We start from the raw sequence: 25,583 nt of genomic DNA on the forward strand, positions 1-25,583 counted from the left end.
TCTCTCTCATGCAGGAGCTTGCAGGGATTTGTAGATATGTAGAACTTTGATGCTAATTAGTATTTTCAAATCTGAGAGTAAATAGAGCCAAATATATTGATAAAAGTCACCTTGTCCGAGACAGATTTACAGTTGAAGTCGGAAGTTTACACACACTTAGGTTGGAGTCATTAAAACTCGTTTTTCAACCACTCCACAAATTTCTTGTTAACAAACTATAGTTTTGGCAAGTCGGTTAGAACATTTACTTTGTGCATGAAACAAGTAATTTTTCCAACAATTGTTTACAGACAGATTATTTCACAATTCCAGTGGGTCAGAAATTTACATACACTGTTGACTGTGCCTTTAAAAATTGCCTTGGAAAATTCAGGAAAATGATGTCATGGCTTTAGAAGCTTCTGATAGGCTAATTGACATAATTTGAGTCAATTGGAGGTGTACCTGTGGATGTATTTTCAAGGCCTACCTTCAAACTCAGTGCCTCTTTGCTTGACATCATGGGAAAATCAAAAGAAATCAGCCAAGACCTCAGAAAAAAAATGGTAGACCTCCACAAGTCTGGTTCATCCTTGGGAGCAATTTCCAAAAGCTGAAATAAATAATTCTCTCTACTCTTATTCTGACATTTCACATTCTTAAAATAATTATTTACATTATACAGTTATTCACCTGCTACGGTCCCTTCCTCCACTGGCATTATACAGTTATTCACCTGGGGAGTTAGAAGATACCCAAGGTATGGCAGGCTTGGTGTACTTGAGTGCTACAACCATATGAGTTGATGAGAGAGAGAGAGAGCGAGAGAGAGGGGTAAAGAGAGAGAGAGAGAGAGAGAGAGAGAGAGAGAGAGAGAGAGAGAGAGAGAGAGAGAGAGAGAGAGAGAGAGAGAGAGAGAGAGAGAGAGAGAGAGAGAGAGAGAGAGAGAGAGGCAAAGCAAGAGAGAGGGGGGGAATAGTGAGGGAGAGAGAGAGAGAAAGTGAGAGTCAATAGGGGAGAGAGAGAGAGAGAGAGTCATAAATAATACTAACAGATGATGGTTGGTTTCACAATCCTGGAGTGATTAAATGTCATTGCGAAACAGACAGTTCCTTATTCCTTGGTAGTGAAGTGTTGCCATGTAGTGAGGTCATAATAAGCAGACATTCTACAGGAAATGAAACTGAATGATCATGCTGACGGACACCCACATAAAATGTATTTATTTATTCATAATAGAGAACTTTATTGTGCCACATACAGAGTGCGTCATTGTCATTAGTGTTTTCCTCACCACAGCTAGTAGCAGTTACTACATTTACATTTACATTTACGTCATTTAGCAGACGCTCTACAGGGAACTACCATAAAAACCAGCACATTGTCATTCTGACTAGCCCACTCCTCCTTTTAATAACAAGGACAGGATCCCTTAGGTCCTTGCATGGAGGGGAGGAGGATGAGGAAGAGAGGGGAGAGGAAAGGGGGAGAGGGGGGGGGGGAGCCCCCCTGAAAACATTTTGGACCACATCACACCACCTGTATGTCTCCACAAGCCCAGAGACTCACAGAGCCTACTACTACTACTAAGTCCTTGCTTCCTCTGTCCTTGTTTCCTTAGCAGGGTTGGGGTTAATTCCATTTCAATTCAGAAAGAAAACCAAATTCCGATTCCAGATTTTGCTCATTGAAACGCAATGAAGAGAATTTGAGTTAGAATTTCAGTGTACTTCCTGAACTGACTGGGATTGAAATGGAATTGGCCCCAACCCTGGTCCTTAGTTCCCCTCAAAGTGCATTGGAAGAGAAGGTCCAAGCGAGGGACCTTGTATCCTCTTCTCCAATGCTCTTAGAAAGGAGATAAGGAAACAATGACAGAGGAAACAAAGTCATAGGAAACAAGGACAGAGGAAACAAGGACAGAGGAAACAAGGACTTGACAGCTACCGGTAGTAATGTTATCAGGGCCCATATCCAAAAAGAGTGCTGATTTAGGATCAGTTTGGCATTTTAGATCATAATAAATATTAATATATGAACAGAAGGGAACTGATCCAAGATCAGTACTTTTGGAATACGGGCCGTAGCGTCAGTTGGAAGGTCTCGAGCGAGGTCATCGTCTCTCTTGGGGTCAAGTCGAATTCAGGGGTCACGTGGCGGAGCTGTCCTGGCTTGTCTGATTCTGATTGGTGGAGCTGAGCGTCTCCAGCTGCTGAGCGCGCTCAGTGTGGACGTTGAGCAGCGTGGCGTTCTCCTCCGACAGGACACGGAACTCATCCTCCAGACAGACCATCTCCACGGCAACAAACTCCTCCTCCACCAGCTCTGCCAGCAGTTCACGCCTGGAGAGGAAGGGGGGGAGGTTAAAGGTTAAAGGTGGTGGTGAAACCAGGTGAATTCACAGATTAAAATGTGGGGCCATGGGCAAAAGTAGGGCACTTCGTAGGGAATAGGGTGCCATTAGGTCTTCGTCTAAAGTAGGGCACTTCGTAGGGAATAGGGTGCCATTAGGTCTTCGTCTAAAGTAGGGCACTTCGTAGGGAATAGGGTGCCATTTGGAAAGCAACTGGAAGTGCCTCCAATGCCAGATGTTTATGTGAACGGGACTTCCTGGTTTAAATGAAGGTTAGCCTAATAAAAGTAAGTCGTCTGGTAGCCAAGCGGGTTGTGACCTGATCTGGCAGACCGCCATCTCACTCTCTAAACAAACTATGGCCTTTGGACTGTGGTAGTGGGGAGTGTGTGTGTGTGTGGGTGGGTTGGTTGGTTCTTATTTCCTTGTGGGGACCTAAAATCCCCAAAAGTCCCCACAAGGAAAGTAAAACAAAGAAACTTCTCCCCATGAGGACAAAGGCTATTTTAAGCTTAGGGTTAGGTATACAATTAGGGTTAGAATTAGGGTAAGGGGTTAGGTTTAAGGTTAGGAAAATAGGACTTTGAATATAAATTAATTTGAAGAACATAACGTGTGTAGGTGTTTTCTGTGTCGACATGTGAGGCGGAGCGGGTGTTGCAATCCTTAACGCTCGGCCCTCTCTCTCTCTCTCTCTCTCTCTCTCTCTCTCTCTCTCTCTCTCTCTCTCTCTCTCTCTCTCTCTCTCTCTCTCTCTCTCTCTCTCTCTCTCTCTCTCTCTCTCTCTCTCTCTCTCTCTCTCTCTCTCTCTCTCTCTCTCTCTCTCTCTCTCTCTCTTCCCCCTTTCTGTAACCTGTAATCACTTCGGCATTATCATAGAGAGTTAAACTACATACAGATCTGGGACCAGTCTAACTGTGTGCACGGGGGGTACTAACAGTTAACCAGTATTTCAGACAAGTCATGCATGATGTATCATCTCCCTCCCATCACTTCTTGTGTAATCAAAAGTATTACTGTACTGTAATATCCCCAAGAGGAGTTGCATTGTAGATCTCACCATGGGGTGAACCAGATTGATACGACTATGTGGTTGGTACTAAACATTGTGTTGTACACGCCATAGCGTTGTACTGTACTATACTCAGGGATGGGTGTAAATGACTAAATACCCCAAAGACCAATGTATAAAAAATTAAATATACAATACTTTTGCAAAGTACTGTATTTAATTAAAATACACGTAGCTGGCCGAACAGCAACGACATTCTCAGTTACCGTTACAGAACCTTCTTACTTGCTATGACAGTGATATATTGTTGTTTATCTGCCTTAGTTGAATGAACTGTCTCTCTGGATAAGAGCGTCTGGAACACACTGACTGACCCGGTGAATCCAGGTGAAAGCTATGATCCCTTATTGATGTCACTTGTTAAATCCACTTCAGGTCAGTGTAGATGAAGGGGGAGGAGACGGGTTAAAGAAGGATTTTTTTTGAAGCCTTGAGACAATTGAGACATGGATTGTGTATGTGTGCCATTCGGAGGGTGAATGGGTAAGACAAAATATTTAAGTGCCTTTGAACGGGGTATGGTAGTAGGTGCCAGGCGCACCGGTTTGTGTCAAGAACTGCAACGCTGCTGGGTTTTTCACCCAAAACAATTTCCTACGTGTATCAAGAATGGTCCACCACCCAAAGGACATCCAGCCAACTTGACACAACTGTGGGAAGCATTGGAGTCAACATGGGGCCAGCATCCTTGTGGAATGCTTTCGACACCTTGTAGAGTCCATGCCCCGATGAATTGAGGCTGTTCTGAGGGCAAAAGAGGGGGGTGCAACTCAATATTAGGAAGGTGTTCCTAACGTTTGGTATACTCAGTGTAGTTAATTTAGCAGATGCTCTTATCACACCATAGTGCCATCAGACTTTTGATACCAATGTAAGGTGAGGGGGCCACAAAATTGTGAACCGCTATAAACAAAATGGTATTTTGTATTTTGGGGGAAATGTATTTCACTTTAACAGAAAACAACCAACTCATTAAACAAAACAAAAAACACAAATACATAGGGATATTTTTTCCAGATAAATTATCTGCTATTTCATGGCCATGATAGTCTTTAATGTGCCCTTAAGGAAACACAGGAATCGTTCCCGTATCTTTTTGGAGTCTCTTTGCTAACATGATTTTATATCATGTTGTTTTTAACAACATATTCATCCACTCCGTGAACACTGGCTCAGACCAGCCTTAACGCAGACACAATGTTTCAGACCAGCCTTAACACAGACACAATGTTTCAGACCAGCCTTAACACAGACAGAATGTTTCAGACCAGCCTTAACACAGACACAATGTTTCAGACCAGCCTTAACACAGACACAATGTTTCAGACCAGCCTTAACACAGACACAATGTTTCAGACCAGCCTTAACACAGACACAATGTTTCAGGACCAGCCTTAACACAGACACAATGTTTCAGACCAGCCTTAACACAGACAGAATGTTTCAGACCAGCCTTAACGCAGACACAATGTTTCAGACCAGCCTTAACACTGACACAATGTTTCAGACCAGCCTTAACACAGACACAATGTTTCAGACCAGCCTTAACACAGACACAATGTTTCAGACCAGCCTTAACACAGACACAATGTTTCAGACCAGCCTTAACACAGACACGATGTTTCAGACCAGCCTTAACACAGACACAATGTTTCAGACCAGCCTTAACACAGACACGATGTTTCAGACCAGCCTTAACACAGACACAATATTTCAGACCAGCCTTAACACAGACACAATGTTTCAGACCCGCCTTAACACAGACACAATGTTTCAGACCAGCCTTAACACAGACACAATGTTTCAGACCAGCCATAACACAATACCTCAACATTATATTTTACATTTTGACTGGTTAATCCCTCTTATTTCAGACTTGTCACTCAACAGACACAGTCTTGGTGACCTAGGTACCTGGGATCACACGCCATCTGCCATGCACTGTAAGGCTTTGTCCCATAGGGGGTGCACAACCAGGCTAACCCACAGTGCATGTAGGAGGGTTCCTTTTGCCCCTTCACATTGCCAACACACACAATCCCATCCTATGTAACCTTAGGGAAGTGAAATAAAATCTATGAAAAACGTGTATACCTTTTCCCTTGTCTTCTCTGGCATTTTGCCCAATATCTGAACTAATATAAAACCCTGTCTTCTGATCTATCTCAAGGCGTAAATAAATCCCTTTGCCACAATTCTCAAGTTTTCACAGGTGTCATTATTAACCTTTAACAGCTTGTTGTAACCTAAAGAGGCAGACTGTACAGAGCTTGGTAGTGAAAATACATCTTCTACAACATTGTTGCATTTTGACTAGGGGTGTAACGATCCATCTACTACATCGATGTATCGATTTATATTCCTATGATCCAACTACATCGATCTGTGCTCGGCGAGTTGGCCTTTTGGACAACATATATCAATCTAACATAGTTTTAAAATGTAATAAATCGATTGTATCGATACTAGGAAATAACCCATTGGATTTAAGCACGTCAGACTTTATATGGATGTTTTTTCTTAGCACTTTTAATGATAAAGGCTTTAAACATTACTCGATTCAGTCTGCCTATCCGTGACGTCATCGCCCCGCGCCAGCAGCAGCGCAAAGGCGTAAAGACAACAAAACATAGCATGGCGGACGACAGAGGAGAAGCCGACGAGCGAGAAATTATCAAGCCACCATTGCGGTCCTTACAAGAAACAGGAATCTAGGAAACTTCACCTGCACTGTCCAGTATCCAGGTATTTATTTCAGTCACACTGGTTGAATTTTTGGCTAAAAGGTTACTGAATCGATTTCAAGTCACTGAATCGTTTCGGATCGTATCGTTCAAAATGAACCAATATCGTCCTTGAATCGTATTGACAACCACGAATCGTGATACAAATCGAATCGTTGTTAAAACGAATCGTTACACCCCTAATTTTGACATAATGTCACCACCTAGTTTATTTTATTTATTTATTTCACCTTTATTTAACCAGGTTAGCCAGTTGAGAACAAGTTCTCATTTACAACTGCGACCTGGCCAAGATAAAGCAAAGCAGTGCGATAAAAACAACAACAACACAGAGTTACATATTGGGTAAACAAAACGTACAGTCAATAACACAATAGAAAATCTATATACAGTGTGTGCAAATGTAGTAAGTTATGGAGGTAAGGCAATAAATAGGCCATAGTGCAAAATAATTACAATTTAGTATTAACACTGGAGTGATAGATGTGTAGAAGATGATGTGCAAATAGAGATACTGGGGTGCAAATGAGCGAAATAAATAACAATATGGGGATGAGGTAGTTGAGTGGGCTAATTACATATGGTCTGTGTACAGGTGCAGTGATCGGTAAGGTGCTCTGACAACTGACGCCTAAAGTTAGTGAGGGAGATAAGTGTCTCCAGCTTCAGAGATTTTTGCAGTTCGTTCCAGTCATTGGCAGCAGAGAACTGGAAGGAATGGCGGCCAAAGGAGGTGTTGGCTTTGGGGATGACCAGTGAGATATACCTGCTGGAGCGCATACTACGGTTGGGTGTTGGAGCCAGTGGGTTTGGCGACGAATATGTAGTGAGGGCCTCTACTTTTCACAGACAGTCGCAACTCAACGATAGTCTCCCCAAATTGCGCTCGCCGCCTTTCCTTCCGTTTGTAGGCAATGCGATTTAAAACAATCCACAACTTTTTTTTTTTTTTAAAGAAGCTAAATATCCTCTGTGGCCAAATCATGCTTTAATAGCCTATTTTGAATTATTGTATTTATTTCTGTATAGACAGGAGTAGGCTAATTAGGCTATATAATTTTTGGCAATTTAATTACATTTACTTTAGGGAAAAGCTTCCCCTAGCCTTGGCAGTACTGAAGAGCTCAGTGACTTTCAACGTGGCACAGTCAGTTCGTCAAATTTCTGCCCTGCTAGATCTGCCTTTCTTCTTCTTCTATGGTATCTTGGCGATCACACAATGTAATGTGCATCCCACCCCCTACTATACCGGATGGAGACAGGATTTCCCCCCAAAAAACTCAACTGCCAAAAAACGACTAAATAAATAAATCACAAACTTTTCTGTTAAAAATAAATAAATAAAACAGATCTGATCACTACACAGGCTCAAGGGGAACCCGGGATAATGTCTTGTTTCTTTGACTTCTTTGAGACTTGTGCTGTACAGTTTATAACTGTGGCAATGAACGCAACTAAATCCATATTTTTAACACACAGGGTATCTTTTGACTGGCAGCAGACATTTACTACAGGCTGTGGAGTATCCACTACCATCTCTTCACTAGCATCACTTGTTTTCTCAATTATTTTAAAATCGCTTCCGCGTAGGAGATTCGAGTGACCGCTCTAACTTTTGCCACCTCAATCTCCTTCACCCTTACAGGGCACTACAGGAACTCGGGATCATGATCCCCATTACAATCGCAACACCGTCGTCCTTCTACACACCGTTCTTCAGTATGCTCTGTTTGTCTGCATACACTTGAAACATTGCCAAATCCTTTACAATTCTTACACTGCAGTGATTTGGGGACGAAATATATTATGGCGTATCTTACATAACCAAGCTTCACACGCTTCACATTCAGGTAATTGCTCTTTATCAACAAAAAAAACAACAGGGCTGACAGACTTTCTTCTTTTTCTACATTCACCCAGCGGGTCAGACACCGGGCACCAACCACACCAGGAATTCACTTCAGGTATTCAACCGGAACATCGGTCGTCACCCCTGAGATGTCTCCTTTGACGGGTGCTCCACTCCGATGTTCATAAAAACAAAACACTTCTGTTGTCCGGATTCTTTTGAGGCCCACTGGAATCTCTTCAGAAATCCAATTAATCAGAATAACACCACTCTGTGACAGACTTCACTTTGCATACTTCACCATTTGACACCTCAAACGGGTTTCCCACATATGCGTCCTTACTCAGGAAACGCACCCGAACAAGAAGCGAATCATTATCATTTACACACGTTTCCTCCACTCCAATTTTGGACAATTTCCTTTTTTGTTCCTGTTTTTCATTCTACTGTAGTCCATTCAGAACATTCGTCTTCCCCAAATTTACTCGACGCTCTGCTTAATTCGAACTCATCAACCACTTCCGCCATCTTCCCGTCCTCCGGTGATTGGTCGTACAACGTTATTCGTCTAGGGGCAACTTTACCCAGCCTAAGTCATTTGAGCTGCCCTGGTCAACTGTAAGTGCTGTTATTGTGAAGTGAAAACGTCTAGGAGCAACAACAACGGCTGAAGTGGTAGGCCACACAAGCTCACAGAACGGGACCGCCGAAGCGTTAAAGCGCGTAGCACGTAAAAATAGTCTGTCCTCAGTTGCAACACTCACTACTGAGTTCCAAACTGCCTCTGGAAGCAACTTCAGCACAAGAACTGTTCATCAGGAGCTTCATGAAATGGGTTTCCATGGCCGAGCTGCCACACACAAGCCTAAGATCACCATGCGCAATGCCAAGCGTCGGCTGGAGTGGTGTAAAGCTTGCCGCCATTGGACTCTGGACCAGTGGAAAAGTGTTCTCTGGAGTGATGAATTGCGCTTCACCATCTGGCAGTCCGACGGACGAATCTGGGTTTGGTGGATGCCAGGAGAATGCTACCTGCCCCAATGCATAGTGCCAACTGTAAAGCTTGGTGGAGGAGGAATAATGGTCTGGGGCTGTTTTTCATGATTCGGTCTAGGCCCCTTAGTTCCAATGAAGGGAAATCTTAACGCTACAACATACAATCACATTCTAGACGATTCTGTGCTTCCATCTTTGTGGCAACGGTTTGGGGAAGGCCCTTTCCTGTTTCAGCATGACAATACCCCCGGGCACAAAGCGAGGTCCATACAGAAATGGTTTGTCGAGATCGGTGTGGAAGAACTTGACTGGCCTGCACAGAGCCCTGACCTCAACCCCATCGAACACCCTTTGGGATGAATTGGAACGCCGACTGCGAGCCAGGCCTAATCGCCCAACATCAGTGCCTGACCTCACTAATGCACTTGCAGCAATATTCCAACATCTAGCGGAAAGACTTCCCAGAAGAGTGGAGGCTGTTATAGCAGCAAAGGGGGGGACCAACTCCATATTAATGCCCATTATCTTGGAAGGAGATGTTGGACGAGCAGGTGTCCACATACTGCTGGTGATGTAGTGAATATAATCCTATATTCTTTCTTCTCTCCTGTCCTGCAGCCGTTGAGCCGTGAGTAAATCTGAGCTGAAAAAACATTGTAGGCTATTCCGTCAAAGACAACTAAAACCCTATGTTGTAATCAAAATTCTAATCTTAACTTTGAACGGATTTCAAAGCTCAATTCCCAGAGCTTTCCGAAAAACTTTGTCACGCCCCTTTGGTGAGGAGCAGTCATCTCACAGCAGGTTAGACCTAGTATCTTGTTATAAAATACAATAAAAATGTATGCATTCACTAACTGTAAGTCGCTCTGGATAAGAGCGTCTGCTAAATGACTAAAATGTAAAATGTAAATGTACATTGGGAGTGTAGTTCAGCCCGGTGTAATACAACGTATAAAATACTTTAAATTAATTCAGATGCATGTAACAGTGTGGAAGGCAGCATGACGACTTTGTAAGGAGACCCCCTGTCTGTCATCCACTGTGGAACGTGTGTGTGTGTGTGTGTGTGTGTGTGTGTGTGTGTGTGTGTGTGTGTGTGCGTGTTTGTGTAAAGGGGTGGTGGGTAGCAACCTTGTTCCTGACAATCCCCTGCTAAGACACATCACAGCTGCTGTAAAGGGATGGACTGGCCTGACTCCAGGATGTGTGTGTGTGTGTGTATGTGTGTGTGTGTGTGTGTGTGTGTGTATGTGTGTGTGACAGGCCGTCTTCAGGGGGCATTTTAAATCTATGCGGTGGGGGGGGGGGGGGGGGCTCAACTCATATTGCTTTAGAGCTCTAATAACACAAGGTACACTGAGTGGACTAAACATTAGGTACACTGAGTGGACTAAACATTAGGTACACTGAGTGGACTAAACATTAGGAACACTGAGTGGACTAAACATTAGGTACACTGAGTGGACTAAACATTAGGAACACTGAGTGGACTAAACATTAGGAACACTGAGTGGACTAAACATTAGGAACACTGAGTGGACTAAACATTAGGAACACTGAGTGGACTAAACATTAGGTACACTGAGTGGACTAAACATTAGGAACACTGAGTGGACTAAACATTAGGTACACTGAGTGGACTAAACATTAGGGACACTGAGTGGACTAAACATTAGGGACACTGAGTGGACTAAACATTAGGTACACTGAGTGGACTAAACATTAGGGACACTGAGTGGACTAAACATTAGGAACACTGAGTGGACTAAACGTTAGGGACACTGAGTGGACTAAACATTAGGGACACTGAGTGGACTAAACATTAGGTACACTGAGTGGACTAAACATTAGGGACACTGAGTGGACTAAACATTAGGGACACTGAGTGGACTAAACATTAGGTACACTGAGTGGACTAAACATTAGGAACACTGAGTGGACTAAACATTAGGGACACTGAGTGGACTAAACATTAGGGACACTGAGTGGACTAAACATTAGGAACACTGAGTGGACTAAACATTAGGGACACTGAGTGGACTAAACATTAGGGACACTGAGTGGACTAAACATTAGGGACACTGAGTGGACTAAACATTAGGTACACTGAGTGGACTAAACATTAGGTACACTGAGTGGACTAAACATTAGGGACACTGAGTGGACTAAACATTAGGTACACTGAGTGGACTAAACATTAGGGACACTGAGTGGACTAAACATTAGGAACACTGAGTGGACTAAACATTAGGAACACTGAGTGGACTAAACATTAGGTACACTGAGTGGACTAAACATTAGGAACACTGAGTGGACTAAACATTAGGAACACTGAGTGGACTAAACATTAGGGACACTGAGTGGACTAAACATTAGGAACACTGAGTGGACTAAACATTAGGGACACTGAGTGGACTAAACATTAGGGACACTGAGTGGACTAAACATTAGGAACACCTGCTCTTTCCATGACGTAGACTGACCAGGTGAATCCAGGTGAAAGCTATGATCCTTTATTGATGTCACTTGTTAAATCCACTTCAGTCAGGGGGAGGAGACAGGTTAAAGAAGGATTTTTGAGACAATTGAGACATGGATTGTGTATGTGTGCCATTCAGAGGGTGAATGGGCAAGACTTAAAAATATTTAAGTGTCTTTGAACGGGGTATGGTAGTTGGTGCCAGGCGCACCGGTTTGTGTCAAGAACTTCAACGCTGCTGGGTTTTTCACACACAACAGTTTCTCGTGTGTATCAAGAATGGTCCACCACCCAAAGGACATCCAGCCAACTTGACACAACTGTGGGAAGCATTGGAGTCAACATGGGCCAGCATGCCTGTGCAACGCTTTCGACACCTTGTAGAGTCCATGCCCTGACGAATTGAGGCTGAAGGCAAAAGGGGGGTGCAACTCATTATTAGGAAGGTGTTCCTAATGTTTTGTACACTCATTGGTCCTACTACTGTTCATATCTACAAAAATTTATCTGAAATGCAACCATACACAACAACCGTCGCTTTATGTAATAACACAAGAAAGATATAGGTCCTACAACTGTATCTGATTTTTTTTTTTACATTTTAGTAGACACTCTTATCCAGAGCGACTCACAGGAGCAATTAGGCTTAAGTGCCTTGCTCAGGGGCACATCGACACATTTTTCACCTAGTCGGCTCGGGGATTAGAACCAGCGACCTTTCAGTTACTGGCACAACGCTCTTAACCACTAAGCTACCTGCCGACCATAGCTGCAGTAGACCTACACATACTTTGTGCCTACCGACACACACCCTGATCAGCTGACAGGATGAGCAACACTGTCAAAGATCCTTACAGGCTTCATAGCTCAAACTTCGATCATTAGAACTATAGGCTACGTTTCTGTCGAATTTTGTGACACTATACGCAATGAGCAGCGTAAAACATGCGCGAGCTGTATCAATTTGAACTTTGCTTGAGTGTGCATAGATGTACTGTGTATGGCACAGTGTCAAGTGGTGGAATAAGGGAACTAACTGCTTGTCGAGTGTAGCATGGGGAAAATATATGTTGAAAATGTCGGACATTCTGAGAGTAATAATTACATTATTTGTCGATTTAATTGTATTCCCATTGTGAATTCATGCAACATCTCGACAGGCTATATGTAATTTGACCACATCAGTGCATTTGTTACGATAATCCATATAAAATAAATTAAATTAAATTATAGGCGTGTATGAAAGTGAAACCATTGTGTAAATATTATAAAGGACTGAGGTAATGGGAAATCGAATGAGAGATGGATGATCTTGCTCTTGTTGGAAGATTTGGCGCAAGCTGCATTTCGCAGAGAGCGCGTTTTTAGAGACAGTTGGGACTTTTTTTTGCCGCAAGTACAGATTAGCTCATCAGATATAATTTCCCAAAACCAATCTCATAGGATTTTTGCTAGGATTTAAGACGTACTTTTAAAAAAGCAAACGCATGCCATTCCTGTGCACATCCAAGTGCTATCCACAAGCGGAAGCTTGCGGATCGGCATCTCACATCCCTCGATGAGCCAACGTTTTAGATGCAAAACTAACTGTAACATACAATTTCCATACACCATCGCACAGCAGGTTGAAGTCAAGAGGGGTTTCTTTGCCATCAATGGGTTCCCAAATACGAACGGAGCAATAGACGGTCCCCCACATCGACATAAAAGCGGCATCCCAAAACGAGTTCAACTATGTGAACAGAAAAGGCATCCATTCTTAATGTGCAGGCGATAGTTCATGTGATGGTCAAAAAGACGCTGCTGAATGTGGTGGCCAGGTGGAACTCGTACATTCTGCAGAACATCATGTTGGCCTACAGGAGGAAGCTGTTGAGGATGGATGGCTTATTGGTGGCTTAATGGTCCTCTCTTTGTAGCTATGTTTTTATTTTTACACAACTGAGGGAGCCAATATATACTGTAAGAAAGCTCAGGATGTTTTTTGTTTGTTTTGTTTTCGTAGAGCAAAATGGAGAACATCATCGTATTCGTGAGCGGTCTCCCCCTTTTCCACAGGGGCTTCATGTTAGTTTGTAGCTCAAACGGTTCGGACGCTACAGACCAGGAAGTTGGCACATCAGCGTTACCGACTTCAGAGGAGTCCCCTTGACACTTGTGACATAGAGCAAAATGGAGAACATCATCGCGAGAGTCTCCCACGTTCCATAGAGTGGGTTGGTCATAATAGGCCCTTTTCACGATGACGTCATCTAACTTCCGCCTTTCCGCGTAGCAGGTTAACTTCACTTCCGTTCGCCCGTAACCTGAGACTTCTCAACGAAAATACAACTGTTGACCACTAACTAGCAAGCTAGCTACTTGAAGAAATTCCAAAAGGTACGTTTAAGTTAAATTAGTAAAGTTAAGAGTAATAATGTTTACGTATATGCAATGGTTTGTAACTTGCTAACGTTATTGTTAATTCATAATTGTTCACTGCCTTAGTTACTTAAAAGTGGGCTAACGTTAGCTAACAACAACTTAGTACCAGATACCGATAACGTTAAAGGTAGCGTTACATTGCTGCCTGGCTGTAATGTAACAAGTTTACTTAGCTAGCTATCTAACCCTTTGTTAGGCAGTTAGTTTATTCATGAATGTATAGTAACTCACCTATTCAAATACTGTTGTGCATGATAGCTAGATAAATATTGATTCCTGGTCAAAGCTGAATGTTAATTTAGCTGTTTCTTTTCTCCCGGTGTCTGTATCGCAACAGTATCCCATCCAACACCGAAGCATGGCACAATCTTCGAGAAGATGCTATTGCAGTGTACCATTTTGTTCAAACAACAAACAGAAATTCCCGTATCTGAGTTTTCACGATTTCCCTGTTGATGGAGAAATACGTGCCCGTTGGGTGAGGGCGATCAGGAGAGATGAGGGACCAAGTTTTAAGATTCTTCGTGGGAGCACCTTTGTTTGCAGTCAGCACTTTCCCCCTGAGGATAGATACACATCGGCCAGTGGACGGATCCGTATTAAACAGGGATCAGTGCCGTCTAGATTCCACTGTAATGATTGGGGTAAGGATAGGTAGACAGCGTTAAACGTAATACTACTGTAATCCAATAATATATTACTTGTACAAAATGTTTAATAATTTAATCCTGATGCAATATAGCTGCTACATTTTGTCATTTTAGGGACTGAAAAGTGATTACCAAAATGTATCATGACAAGCATATGGTTAATTTCACACATATAGGAGGCGGCTCACAAGCTCGGGAGTCAGTTTACCAGCGAGCAAGAAAGCGTCTTGGTGTTGCTGTCCTGGATGATTCTGATCATGAGATGCCTGACAGCACAGAGGGTGCTTTGCCTGCAGTGACAAACGATCACGACTATGCCTGCCGTCCTTCTCCTGGCTGCAAAACAGAAACTCGTCAGCTCATAACCTTCGCTAGCATAGGGCTAATTTAAGCTAAATAAAGATAAACACGTACCTTCATAATCAAACAGGTAACCTTCAACGAAGAACTTGTAGCCTTTATCAAGCTTCGATCTTGAAGTAAGGGACCACTTGTCAGCAAGTCGTTCTACGTCGTTAAGTCGTATTGGTGGCAGATGTGAAAGGGACTGGGTGAACTCCATAATGATGTGCTACTAGCTAAGCGTTCCTAAGCGACACCGGATGTAAACATAACCTGCATCGCGGCAGAACGGAAGTTGTCTGACGTCACGTGAAAAGGGCCTATAGTTTCTAGGCCACCCGATCGGACGCTACAGACGGTTTTTGTGAGAAGACCAATTTTCGGGATGTCTCCTGGTCTGGCAAACACATCTGTAGCTCGGCCACCTTCCACCACAGATGCAGAAGGCATGAGGTGGATTGAGATGCAGATTGAGACGCAGCCCGTGCAAAAAAAATATCTCTAGTTTTTAAACTGACGGCTTTTGATGGTTATTTATTTTACAATGTTACTTAGATTGATTCGCGGGTGCGTCAATAGACTCTTAAGGATGTTAAAACAGCACACACACGTAACCATCGATTTAGGACAGAAGGCCAGTCACCAGTCAGCGTGATGAAAGGATTACATTAGATACACCTGCCAATTTCAGCACCACCTCAGAGCACAACCAATTGGTTGCATAGTCGTGGTCCCTATACCCGTCAAACAACGCAAAGCTGTATATCGATCAAGAGCAATTATAATCCGCAAAGGCAAGCGATGACATTAAGAATCACAGATAAATCTAAAAGATGCATTGATGTTCTCCCGAGTGGCACAGTGGTCTAAGGCACTGCATCGCAGTGCTAGCTGTGCCACTAGAGATCCTGGTTCGAATCCAGGCTCTGCTGTAGCCGGCCGCAACTGGGAGACCAATGGGGCGGCGCACAATTGGCCCAGCGTCGTCCAGGGTAGGGGAGGGAATGGCCGGCAGGGAGGTAGCTCAGTTGGTAGAGCATGGCGTTTGCAACGCCAGGGTTGTGGGTTCGTTTCCCACGGGGGGCCAGTATGAAAAAATAAAAATAAAAGAATAATGTATGCACTAACTGTAAGTCGCTCTGGATAAGAGCGTCTGCTAAATGACGTACATTTAATGTATGTAAATTAAAAGCAAAGGCCTTAAACTAGAGATTACATTCAGAAATCAGCCAAACAAGCAGTATGTTTACATGAGGGAAAACCAACAAATTAATAATTCTGGCACGGTGGCCAGGACCATAAGGGTTGTACATTACCATTTTGTTGCAGCCTCCTCCATGCTGTGCTGAACCTCATGAGAATGTTCTGATTCCATTCTCTTTCATGGCTACATTTATTTCTCATGTCCCTCTCAAATGCCAGCTGGACAAACTAGGCTTTTTGTTGATGTAACACGTGTTCACTGAACACGTTCTTCAGAGTGGAGAAGGAATTTTCGCACATCATTTTGAGAATTTGCGATGCTCCCTGACGGTCTAGCTTTGATTTCGTTGATTAGGGAGCTGGACACAGTCAAGAAGAGGTATAAAGGGCCTTGCTCAATGTCCTGGATTACAGCACCAGTAATATGTACCTCAATGTCCTGGATTACAGCACCGGTAATATGTACCTCAATGTCCTGGATTACAGCACCAGTAATATGTATCTCAATGTCCTGGATTACAGCACCAGTAATATGTACCTCAATGTCCTGGATTACAGCACCAGTAATATGTATCTCAATGTCCTGGATTACAGCACCGGTAATATGTACCTCAATGTCCTGGATTACAGCACCAGTAATATGTACCTCAATGTCCTGGATTACAGCACCGGTAATATGTACCTCAATGTCCTGGATTACAGCACCAGTAATATGTACCTCAATGTCCTGGATTACAGCACCGGTAATATGCACCTCAATGTCCTGGATTACAGCACCGGTAATATGTACCTCAATGTCCTGGATTACAGCACCAGTAATATGTACCTCAATGTCCTGGATTACAGCACAGGTAATATGTACCTCAATGTCCTGGATTACAGCACCGGTAATATGTACCTCAATGTCCTGGATTACAGCACCGGTAATATGCACCTCAATGTCCTGGATTACAGCACCAGTAATATGTACCTCAATGTCCTGGATTACAGCACCGGTAATATGTACCTCAATGTCCTGGATTACAGCACCAGTAATATGTACCTCAATGTCCTGGATTACAGCACCAGTAATATGTACCTCAATGTCCTGGATTACAGCACCGGTAATATGTACCTCAATAGCTAGTGCTACTGTAGCCCACTAAACCATAAACCACACCCATTCAACTCTCCCTGTGCAGCAGTGGTATTCCAACCTGGACCATTACAGGCCGGGTCGCCACGTTTAAAAATGATTAAAGAAAATAAGACTACAGAGTTTAGTATGGGACAATACACATACTTTTTTGAGAAAGATCATTTGAAAAATACAAATTTATTGTGTAAATGTATTCATTTGTTCTCTTAATTTTGATCGGAAAGAGGACAATGTGAATTGAAGCGTATTTGTCAATCTAAAAACCTAAATTTACAGATTTTAAGGTTGTGTCATTACATTTGGGATGGGGTGGGGTCGGCAGAAATGTATGTGTGACTTACGTGATCAGTAAAGTTGTACTGACGGTGACTTACTTGCGGTTCTCTAGCAGCGAGATCTGGTGTTTGACCTGGTGGAACTCCTTGGCCATCATACAGTGGTCCCTGTAAACCTGGACTGACTCTCTCAGAGAGGAGCAGGGAGGCACTGGCTAGAGGGGAACAGATAAGATCATGTAACACATCTTAACCCTAACCCATCTTAACCCTAACCCACCTTAACCCTAACCCACCCTAACCCTAACCCATCTTAACCCTAACCCATCTTAACCCTAACCCACCCTAACCCTAACCCATCTTAACCCTAACCCACCCTAACCCTAACCCATCTTAACCCTAACCCATCTTAACCCTAACCCACCTTAACCCTAACCCACCCTAACCCTAACCCATCTTAACCCTAACCCACCCTAACCCACCCTAACCCTAACCCATCTTAACCCTAACCCACCTTAACCCTAACCCACCCTAACCCTAACCCACCTTAACCCTAACCCATCTTAACCCTAACCCACCCTAACCCTAACCCATCTTAACCCTAACCCATCTTAACCCTAACCCACCCTAACCCTAACCCATCTTAACCCTAACCCACCCTAACTCACCCTAACCCACCCTAACCCACCCTAACCCTAACCCATCTTAACCCTGACCCACCCTAACCCTAACCCACCTTAACCCTAACCCATCTTAACCCTAACCCACCCTAACCCACCCTAACCCTAACCCATCTTAACCCCTAACCCATCTTAACCCTAACCCACCCTAACCCTAACCCATCTTAACCCTAACCCACCCTAACTCACCCTAACCCACCCTAACCCATCCCAGCCCTAACCCACCCTAACACTAACCCCTCCTAACACTAACCCATCCCAACCCTAACCCATCCCAACCCTAACCCACCCTAACCCTAACCCTAACCACTAACCCTCCTAACCCATCCTAACCCTAACCCAACCTAACCCTAACCCATCCTAACCCTAACCCATCCTAACCCACCCCTAACCCACCCTAACCCCTCCTAACCCTAACCCACCCTAACCCTAACCCCTCCTAACCCTAACCCACCCTAACCCACCCTAACCCTAACCCATCTTAACCCTAACCCATCCTAACCCACCCTAACCGTCCTAACCCATCTTAACCCTAACCCACACTAACCCTAACCCTAACCCATATTAACCCTAACCCACCCTAACCCATCCTAACCCATCTTAACCCTAACCCACCCTAACCCGTCCTAACCCTAACCCATCCTGACCCTAACCCCTCCTTACCCACCATAACCCACCCTAACCCGTCCTAACCCATCCTAACTGACCCTAACCCCTCCTAACCCACCCTAACCCTAACCCACCCTAACCCACCCCAACCAATCTTAACCCTAACCCACCCTAACCCATCTTAACCCTAACTCACCCTAACCCCTCCTAACCCTAACCCATCCTAACCCACCCTAACCCCTCCTAACCCCTCCTAACCCTAACCCACCCTAACCCTAACCCACCCTAACCCTAACCCCTCCTAACCCACCCTAACCCTAACCCTAACCCCTCCTAACCCTAACCCACCCTAACCCTAACCCATCCTAACTCTAAAACAAGCTAGAAGGGAACGGATAAGATCATGTTAACACACCTATCACACAATAAAGAGACTCAGACTGACTCTCTCATCAGTGACACACAAGGGAGGCACCGGCTACAGCAGTGTTTCCCAACTCCAGTCCCCCCAACAGCCCAACTCCAGTCCTCCAGTCCCCCAACAGCCCAACTCCAGTCCTCCAGTCCCCCCAACAGCCCAACTCCAGTCCTCCAGTCCCCCCAACAGCCCAACTCCAGTCCTCCAGTCCCCCAACAGCCGAACTCCAGTCCTCCAGTCCCCCAACAGCCCAACTCCAGTCCTCCAGTCCCCCAACAGCCCAACTCCAGTCCTCCAGTCCACCCAACAGCCCAACTCCAGTACTCCAGTCCTCCAGTCCCCCCAACAGCCCAACTCCAGTCCTCCTATACCCCAACAGCCCAACTCCAGTCCTCCAGTCCCCCAACAGCCCAACTCCAGTCCTCCAGTCCCCCAACAGCCCAACTCCAGTCCTCCAGTCCCCCCAACAGCCCAACTCCAGTCCTCCTATACCCCAACAGCCCAACTCCAGTCCTCCAGTCCCCCCAACAGCCCAACTCCAGTCCTCCAGTCCCCCCAACAGCCCAACTCCAGTCCTCCTATACCCCAACAGCCCAACTCCAGTCCTCCTATACCCCAACAGCCCAACTCCAGTCCTCCAGTCCCCCCAACAGCCCAACTCCAGTCCTCCAGTCCCCCAACAGCCCAACTCCAGTCCTCCTATACCCCAACAGCCCAACTCCAGTCCTCCTATACCCCAACAGCCCAACTCCAGTCCTCCAGTCCCCCAACAGCCCAACTCCAGTCCTCCAGTCCCCAACAGCCCAAATCCAGTCCTCCAGTCCCCCAACAGCCCAACTCCAGTCCTCCTATACGCCAACAGCCCAACTCCAGTCCTCCAGTACCCCCAACAGCCCAACTCCAGTCCTCCAGTCCCCCCAACAGCCCAACTCCAGTCCTCCAGTCCCCCAACAGCCCAACTCCAGTCCTCCAGTCCCCCCAACAGCCCAACTCCAGTCCTCCTATACCCCAACAGCCCAACTCCAGTCCTCCAGTCCCCCAACAGCCCAACTCCAGTCCTCCAGTCCCCCCAACAGCCCAACTCCAGTCCTCCTATACCCCAACAGCCCAACTCCAGTCCTCCTATACCCCAACAGCCCAACTCCAGTCCTCCAGTCCCCCCAACAGCCCAACTCCAGTCCTCCAGTCCCCCAACAGCCCAACTCCAGTCCTCCAGTCCCCCAACAGCCCAAATCCAGTCCTCCAGTCCCCCAACATTCCAACTCCAGTCCTCCTATACGCCAACAGCCCAACTCCAGTCCTCCAGTACCCCAACAGCCCAACTCCAGTCCTCCAGTCCCCCCAACAGCCCAACTCCAGTCCTCCAGTCCCCCAACAGCCCAACTCCAGTCCTCCAGTCCCCCAACAGCCCAACTCCAGTCCTCCAGTCCCCCAACAGCCCAACTCCAGTCCTCCTATACCCCAACAGCCCAACTCCAGTCCCCCCAACAGCCCAACTCCAGTCCTCCAGTCCCCCCAACAGCCCAACTCCTCCAGTACCCCAACAGCCCAACTCCAGTCCTCCAGTCCCCCAACAGCCCAACTCCAGTCCTCCTATACCCCAACAGCCCAACTCCAGTCCTCCAGTACCCCAACAGCCCAACTCCTCCAGTCCCCCCAACAGCCCAACTCCAGTCCTCCAGTCCCCCAACAGCCCAACTCCAGTCCTCCAGTCCCCCAACAGCCCAACTCCAGTCCTCCAGTCCCCCAACAGCCCAACTCCAGTCCTCCAGTCCCCCAACAGCCCAACTCCAGTCCTCCTATACCCTAACAGCCCAACTCCAGTCCTCCAGTCCCCCAACAGCCCAACTCCAGTCCTCCAGTCCCCCAACAGCCCAACTCCAGTCCTCCTATACCCCAACAGCCCAACTCCAGTCCTCCAGTCCCCCCAACAGCCCAACTCCAGTCCTCCAGTCCCACCAACAGCCAAACTCCAGTCCCCCAACAGCCCAACTCCAGTCCTCCAGTCCCCCCAACAGTCCAACTCCAGTCCTCCAGTCCCCCAACAGCCCAACTCCAGTCCTCCTATACCCCCAACAGCCCAACTCCAGTCCTCCAGTACCCCAACAGCCCAACTCCAGTCCTCCAGTCCCCCCATCAGCCCAACTCCAGTCCTCCTATACCCCAACAGCCCAACTCCAGTCCTCCAGTCCCCCCAACAGCCCAACTCCAGTCCTCCAGTCCCCCAACAGCCCAACTCCTGTCCTCCTATACCCCAACAGCCCAACTGCAGTCCTCCAGTCCTCCAACAGCCCAACTCCAGTCCTCCAGTCCCCCAACAGCCCAACTCCAGTCCTCCAGTCCCCCCAACAGCCCAACTCCAGTCCTCCAGTCCCCCCAACAGCCCAACTCCAGTCCTCCAGTCCCCCAACAGCCCAACTCCTGTCCTCCTATACCCCAACAGCCCAACTGCAGTCCTCCAGTCCTCCAACAGCCCAACTCCAGTCCTCCAGTCCCCCAACAGCCCAACTCCAGTCCTCCAGTCCCCCAACAGCCCAACTCCAGTCCTCCAGTCCCCCAACAGCCCAACTCCAGTCCTCCAGTCCCCCAACAGCCCAACTCCAGTCCTCCAGTCTACCCAACAGCCCAACTCCAGTCCTCCAGTCCCCCAACAGCCCAACTCCAGTCCTCCAGTCCCCCAACAGCCCAACTCCAGTCCTCCAGTCCCCCAACAGCCAAACTCCAGTCCCCCAACAGCCCAACTCCAGTCCTCCAGTCTACCCAACAGCCCAACTCCAGTCCTCCAGTCCCCCAACAGCCCAACTCCAGTCCTCCAGTTCCCCCAACAGCCCAACTCCAGTCCTCCAGTCCCCCAACAGCCAAACTCCAGTCCCCCAACAGCCCAACTCCAGTCCTCCAGTCCCTCCAACAGCCCAACTCCAGTCCTCCAGTCCCCCCAACAGCCCAACTCCAGTCCTCCAGTCCCCCCAACAGCTAAACTCCAGTCCCCCCAACAGCCCAACTCCAGTCCTCCAGTCCCTCCAACAGCCCAACTCCAGTCCTCCAGTCCCCCCAACAGCCCAACTCCAGTCCTCCAGTCCCCCCAACAGCTAAACTCCAGTCCCCCCAACAGCCCAACTCCAGTCCTCCAGTCCCCCAACAGCCCAACTCCTGTCCTCCTATACCCCAACAGCCCAACTGCAGTCCTCCAGTCCTCCAACAGCCCAACTCCAGTCCTCCAGTCCCCCAACAGCCCAACTCCAGTCCTCCAGTCCCCCAACAGCCCAACTCCAGTCCTCCAGTCCCCCAACAGCCCAACTCCAGTCCTCCAGTCCCCCAACAGCCCAACTCCTGTCCTCCTATACCCCAACAGCCCAACTGCAGTCCTCCAGTCCTCCAACAGCCCAACTCCAGTCCTCCAGTCCCCCCAACAGCCCAACTCCAGTCCTCCAGTCCCCCAACAGCCCAACTCCAGTCCTCCAGTCCCCCAACAGCCCAACTCCAGTCCTCCAGTCCCCCCAACAGCCCAACTCCAGTCCTCCAGTCTACCCAACAGCCCAACTCCAGTCCTCCAGTCCCCCCAACAGCCCAACTCCAGTCCTCCAGTCCCCCAACAGCCCAACTCCAGTCCTCCAGTCCCCCCAACAGCCAAACTCCAGTCCCCCCAACAGCCCAACTCCAGTCCTCCAGTCTACCCAACAGCCCAACTCCAGTCCTCCAGTCCCCCAACAGCCCAACTCCAGTCCTCCAGTTCCCCAACAGCCCAACTCCAGTCCTCCAGTCCCCCAACAGCCAAACTCCAGTCCCCCAACAGCCCAACTCCAGTCCTCCAGTCCCTCCAACAGCCCAACTCCAGTCCTCCAGTCCCCCAACAGCCCAACTCCAGTCCTCCAGTCCCCCAACAGCTAAACTCCAGTCCCCCCAACAGCCAAACTCCAGTCCCCCCAACAGCCCAACTCCAGTCCTCCAGTCTACCCAACAGCCCAACTCCAGTCCTCCAGTCCCACCAACAGCCCAACTCCAGTCCTCCAGTCCCCCAACAGCCCAACTCCAGTCCTCCAGTCCCCCAACAGCCAAACTCCAGTCCCCCAACAGCCCAACTCCAGTCCTCCAGTCCCTCCAACAGCCCAACTCCAGTCCTCCAGTCCCCCAACAGCCCAACTCCAGTCCTCCAGTCCCCCAACAGCCAAACTCCAGTCCCCCAACAGCCCAACTCCAGTCCTCCAGTCCCCCAACAGTCCAACTCCAGTCCTCCAGTCCCCAACAGCCCAACTCCAGTCCTCCTATACCCCCAACAGCCCAACTCTAGTCCTCCAGTACCCCAACAGCCCAACTCCAGTCCTCCAGTCCCCCATCAGCCCAACTCCAGTCTTCCAGTCCCCCAACAGCCCAACTCCAGTCCTCCAGTCCCCCAACAGCCCAACTCCTCCAGTCCCCCCAACAGCCCAACTCCTCCAGTATCTCCAACAGCCCAACTCCAGTCCTCCAGTCCCCCAACAGCCAAACTCCAGTCCCCCAACAGCCCAACTCCAGTCCTCCAGTCCCCCAACAGCCCAACTCCAGTCCTCCAGTCCCCCCAACAGCCCAACTCCTCCAGTCCCCCCAACAGCCCAACTCCAGTCCTCCAGTCCCCCCAACAGCCCAACTCCAGTCCTCCTATACCCCAACAGCCCAACTCCAGTCCTCCAGTCCCCCCAACAGCCCAACTCCAGTCCTCCTATACCCCAACAGCCCAACTCCAGTCCTCCAGTCCCCCCAACAGCCCAACTCCAGTCCTCCAGTCCCCCAACAGCCCAACTCCAGTCCTCCAGTCCCCCAACAGCCCAACTCCTGTCCTCCTATACCCCAACAGCCCAACTCCAGTCCTCCAGTACCCCAACAGCCCAACTCCAGTCCTCCAGTCCCCCAACAGCCCAAACACAGTCCTCCAGTCCCCAACAGCCCAACTCCAGTCCTCCAGTCCTCAACAGCCCAACTCCAGTCCTCCAGTCCCCAACAGCCCAACTCCAGTCCTCCAGTACCCCCAACAGCCCAACTCCAGTCCTCCAGTCCCCCAACAGCCCAACTCCAGTCCTCCAGTCCCCCAACAGCCCAACTCCAGTCCTCCAGTCCCCCAACAGCCCAACTCCAGTCCTCCAGTCCCCCAACAGCCCAACTCCTGTCCTCCTATACCCCAACAGCCCAACTGCAGTCCTCCAGTACCCCAACAGCCCAACTCCAGTCCTCCAGTCTACCCAACAGCCCAACTCCAGTCCTCCTATACCCCAACAGCCCAACTCCAGTCCTCCAGTCCCCCCAACAGCCCAACTCCAGTCCTCCTATACCCCAACAGCCCAACTGCAGTCCTCCAGTACCCCAACAGCCCAATTCCAGTCCTCCAGTCCCCCCAACAGCCCAACTCCAGTCCTCCAGTCCCCCAACAGCCCAACTCCAGTCCTCCAGTCCCCCCAACAGCCCAACTCCAGTCCTCCAGTCCCCCCAACAGCCCAACTCTAGTCCTCCAGTCCCCCAACAGCCCAACTCCAGTCCTCCAGTCTACCCAACAGCCCAACTCCAGTCCTCCAGTCCCCCCAACAGCCCAACTCCAGTCCTCCAGTCCCCCCAACAGCCCAACTCCAGTCCTCCAGTCCCCCCAACAGCCAAACTCCAGTCCCCCCAACAGCCCAACTCCAGTCCTCCAGTCTACCCAACAGCCCAACTCCAGTCCTCCAGTCCCACCAACAGCCCAACTCCAGTCCTCCAGTCCCCCCAACAGCCCAACTCCAGTCCTCCAGTCCCCCAACAGCCAAACTCCAGTCCCCCCAACAGCCCAACTCCAGTCCTCCAGTCCCTCCAACAGCCCAACTCCAGTCCTCCAGTCCCCCAACAGCCCAACTCCAGTCCTCCAGTCCCCCAACAGCCAAACTCCAGTCCCCCAACAGCCCAACTCCAGTCCTCCAGTCCCCCCAACAGCCCAACTCCAGTCCTCCAGTCCCCCAACAGCCCAACTCCAGTCCTCCTATACCCCCAACAGCCCAACTCCAGTCCTCCAGTACCCCAACAGCCCAACTCCAGTCCTCCAGTCCCCCCATCAGCCCAACTCCAGTCCTCCAGTCCCCCCAACAGCCCAACTCCAGTCCTCCAGTCCCCCCAACAGCCCAACTCCAGTCCTCCAGTCCCCCCAACAGCCCAACTCCTCCAGTCCCCCCAACAGCCCAACTCCTCCAGTATCTCCAACAGCCCAACTCCAGTCCTCCAGTCCCCCCAACAGCCAAACTCCAGTCCCCCAACAGCCCAACTCCAGTCCTCCAGTCCCCCCAACAGCCCAACTCCTCCAGTCCCCCAACAGCCCAACTCCAGTCCTCCAGTCCCCCAACAGCCCAACTCCAGTCCTCCTATACCCCAACAGCC

At 48.2% G+C, this 25,583-nt stretch overlaps 1 protein-coding gene across 1 annotated transcript in view; it reads right to left on the reverse strand.

The window, feature by feature from the left end:
* Window positions 1-1,228: 1,228 nt before the first annotated feature.
* map3k7cl (map3k7 C-terminal like) overlaps window positions 1,229-25,583 on the reverse strand; it is a 46,781-nt gene continuing 22,426 nt past the window's right edge. Inside the window, exons 4-5 of the mRNA XM_041850273.2 lie at window positions 17,607-17,722; window positions 1,229-2,321 (exon numbers count right to left, since the gene is read on the reverse strand). Coding sequence (XP_041706207.1) covers window positions 2,129-2,321; window positions 17,607-17,722 — 309 coding nt within the window. The 3' untranslated portion in view covers window positions 1,229-2,128. The remainder of the gene's footprint in view (window positions 2,322-17,606; window positions 17,723-25,583) is intronic.

This window comes from Coregonus clupeaformis, chromosome 27 (assembly GCF_020615455.1).
Source record: "Coregonus clupeaformis isolate EN_2021a chromosome 27, ASM2061545v1, whole genome shotgun sequence".
Taxonomy (NCBI): domain Eukaryota; kingdom Metazoa; phylum Chordata; class Actinopteri; order Salmoniformes; family Salmonidae; genus Coregonus; species Coregonus clupeaformis.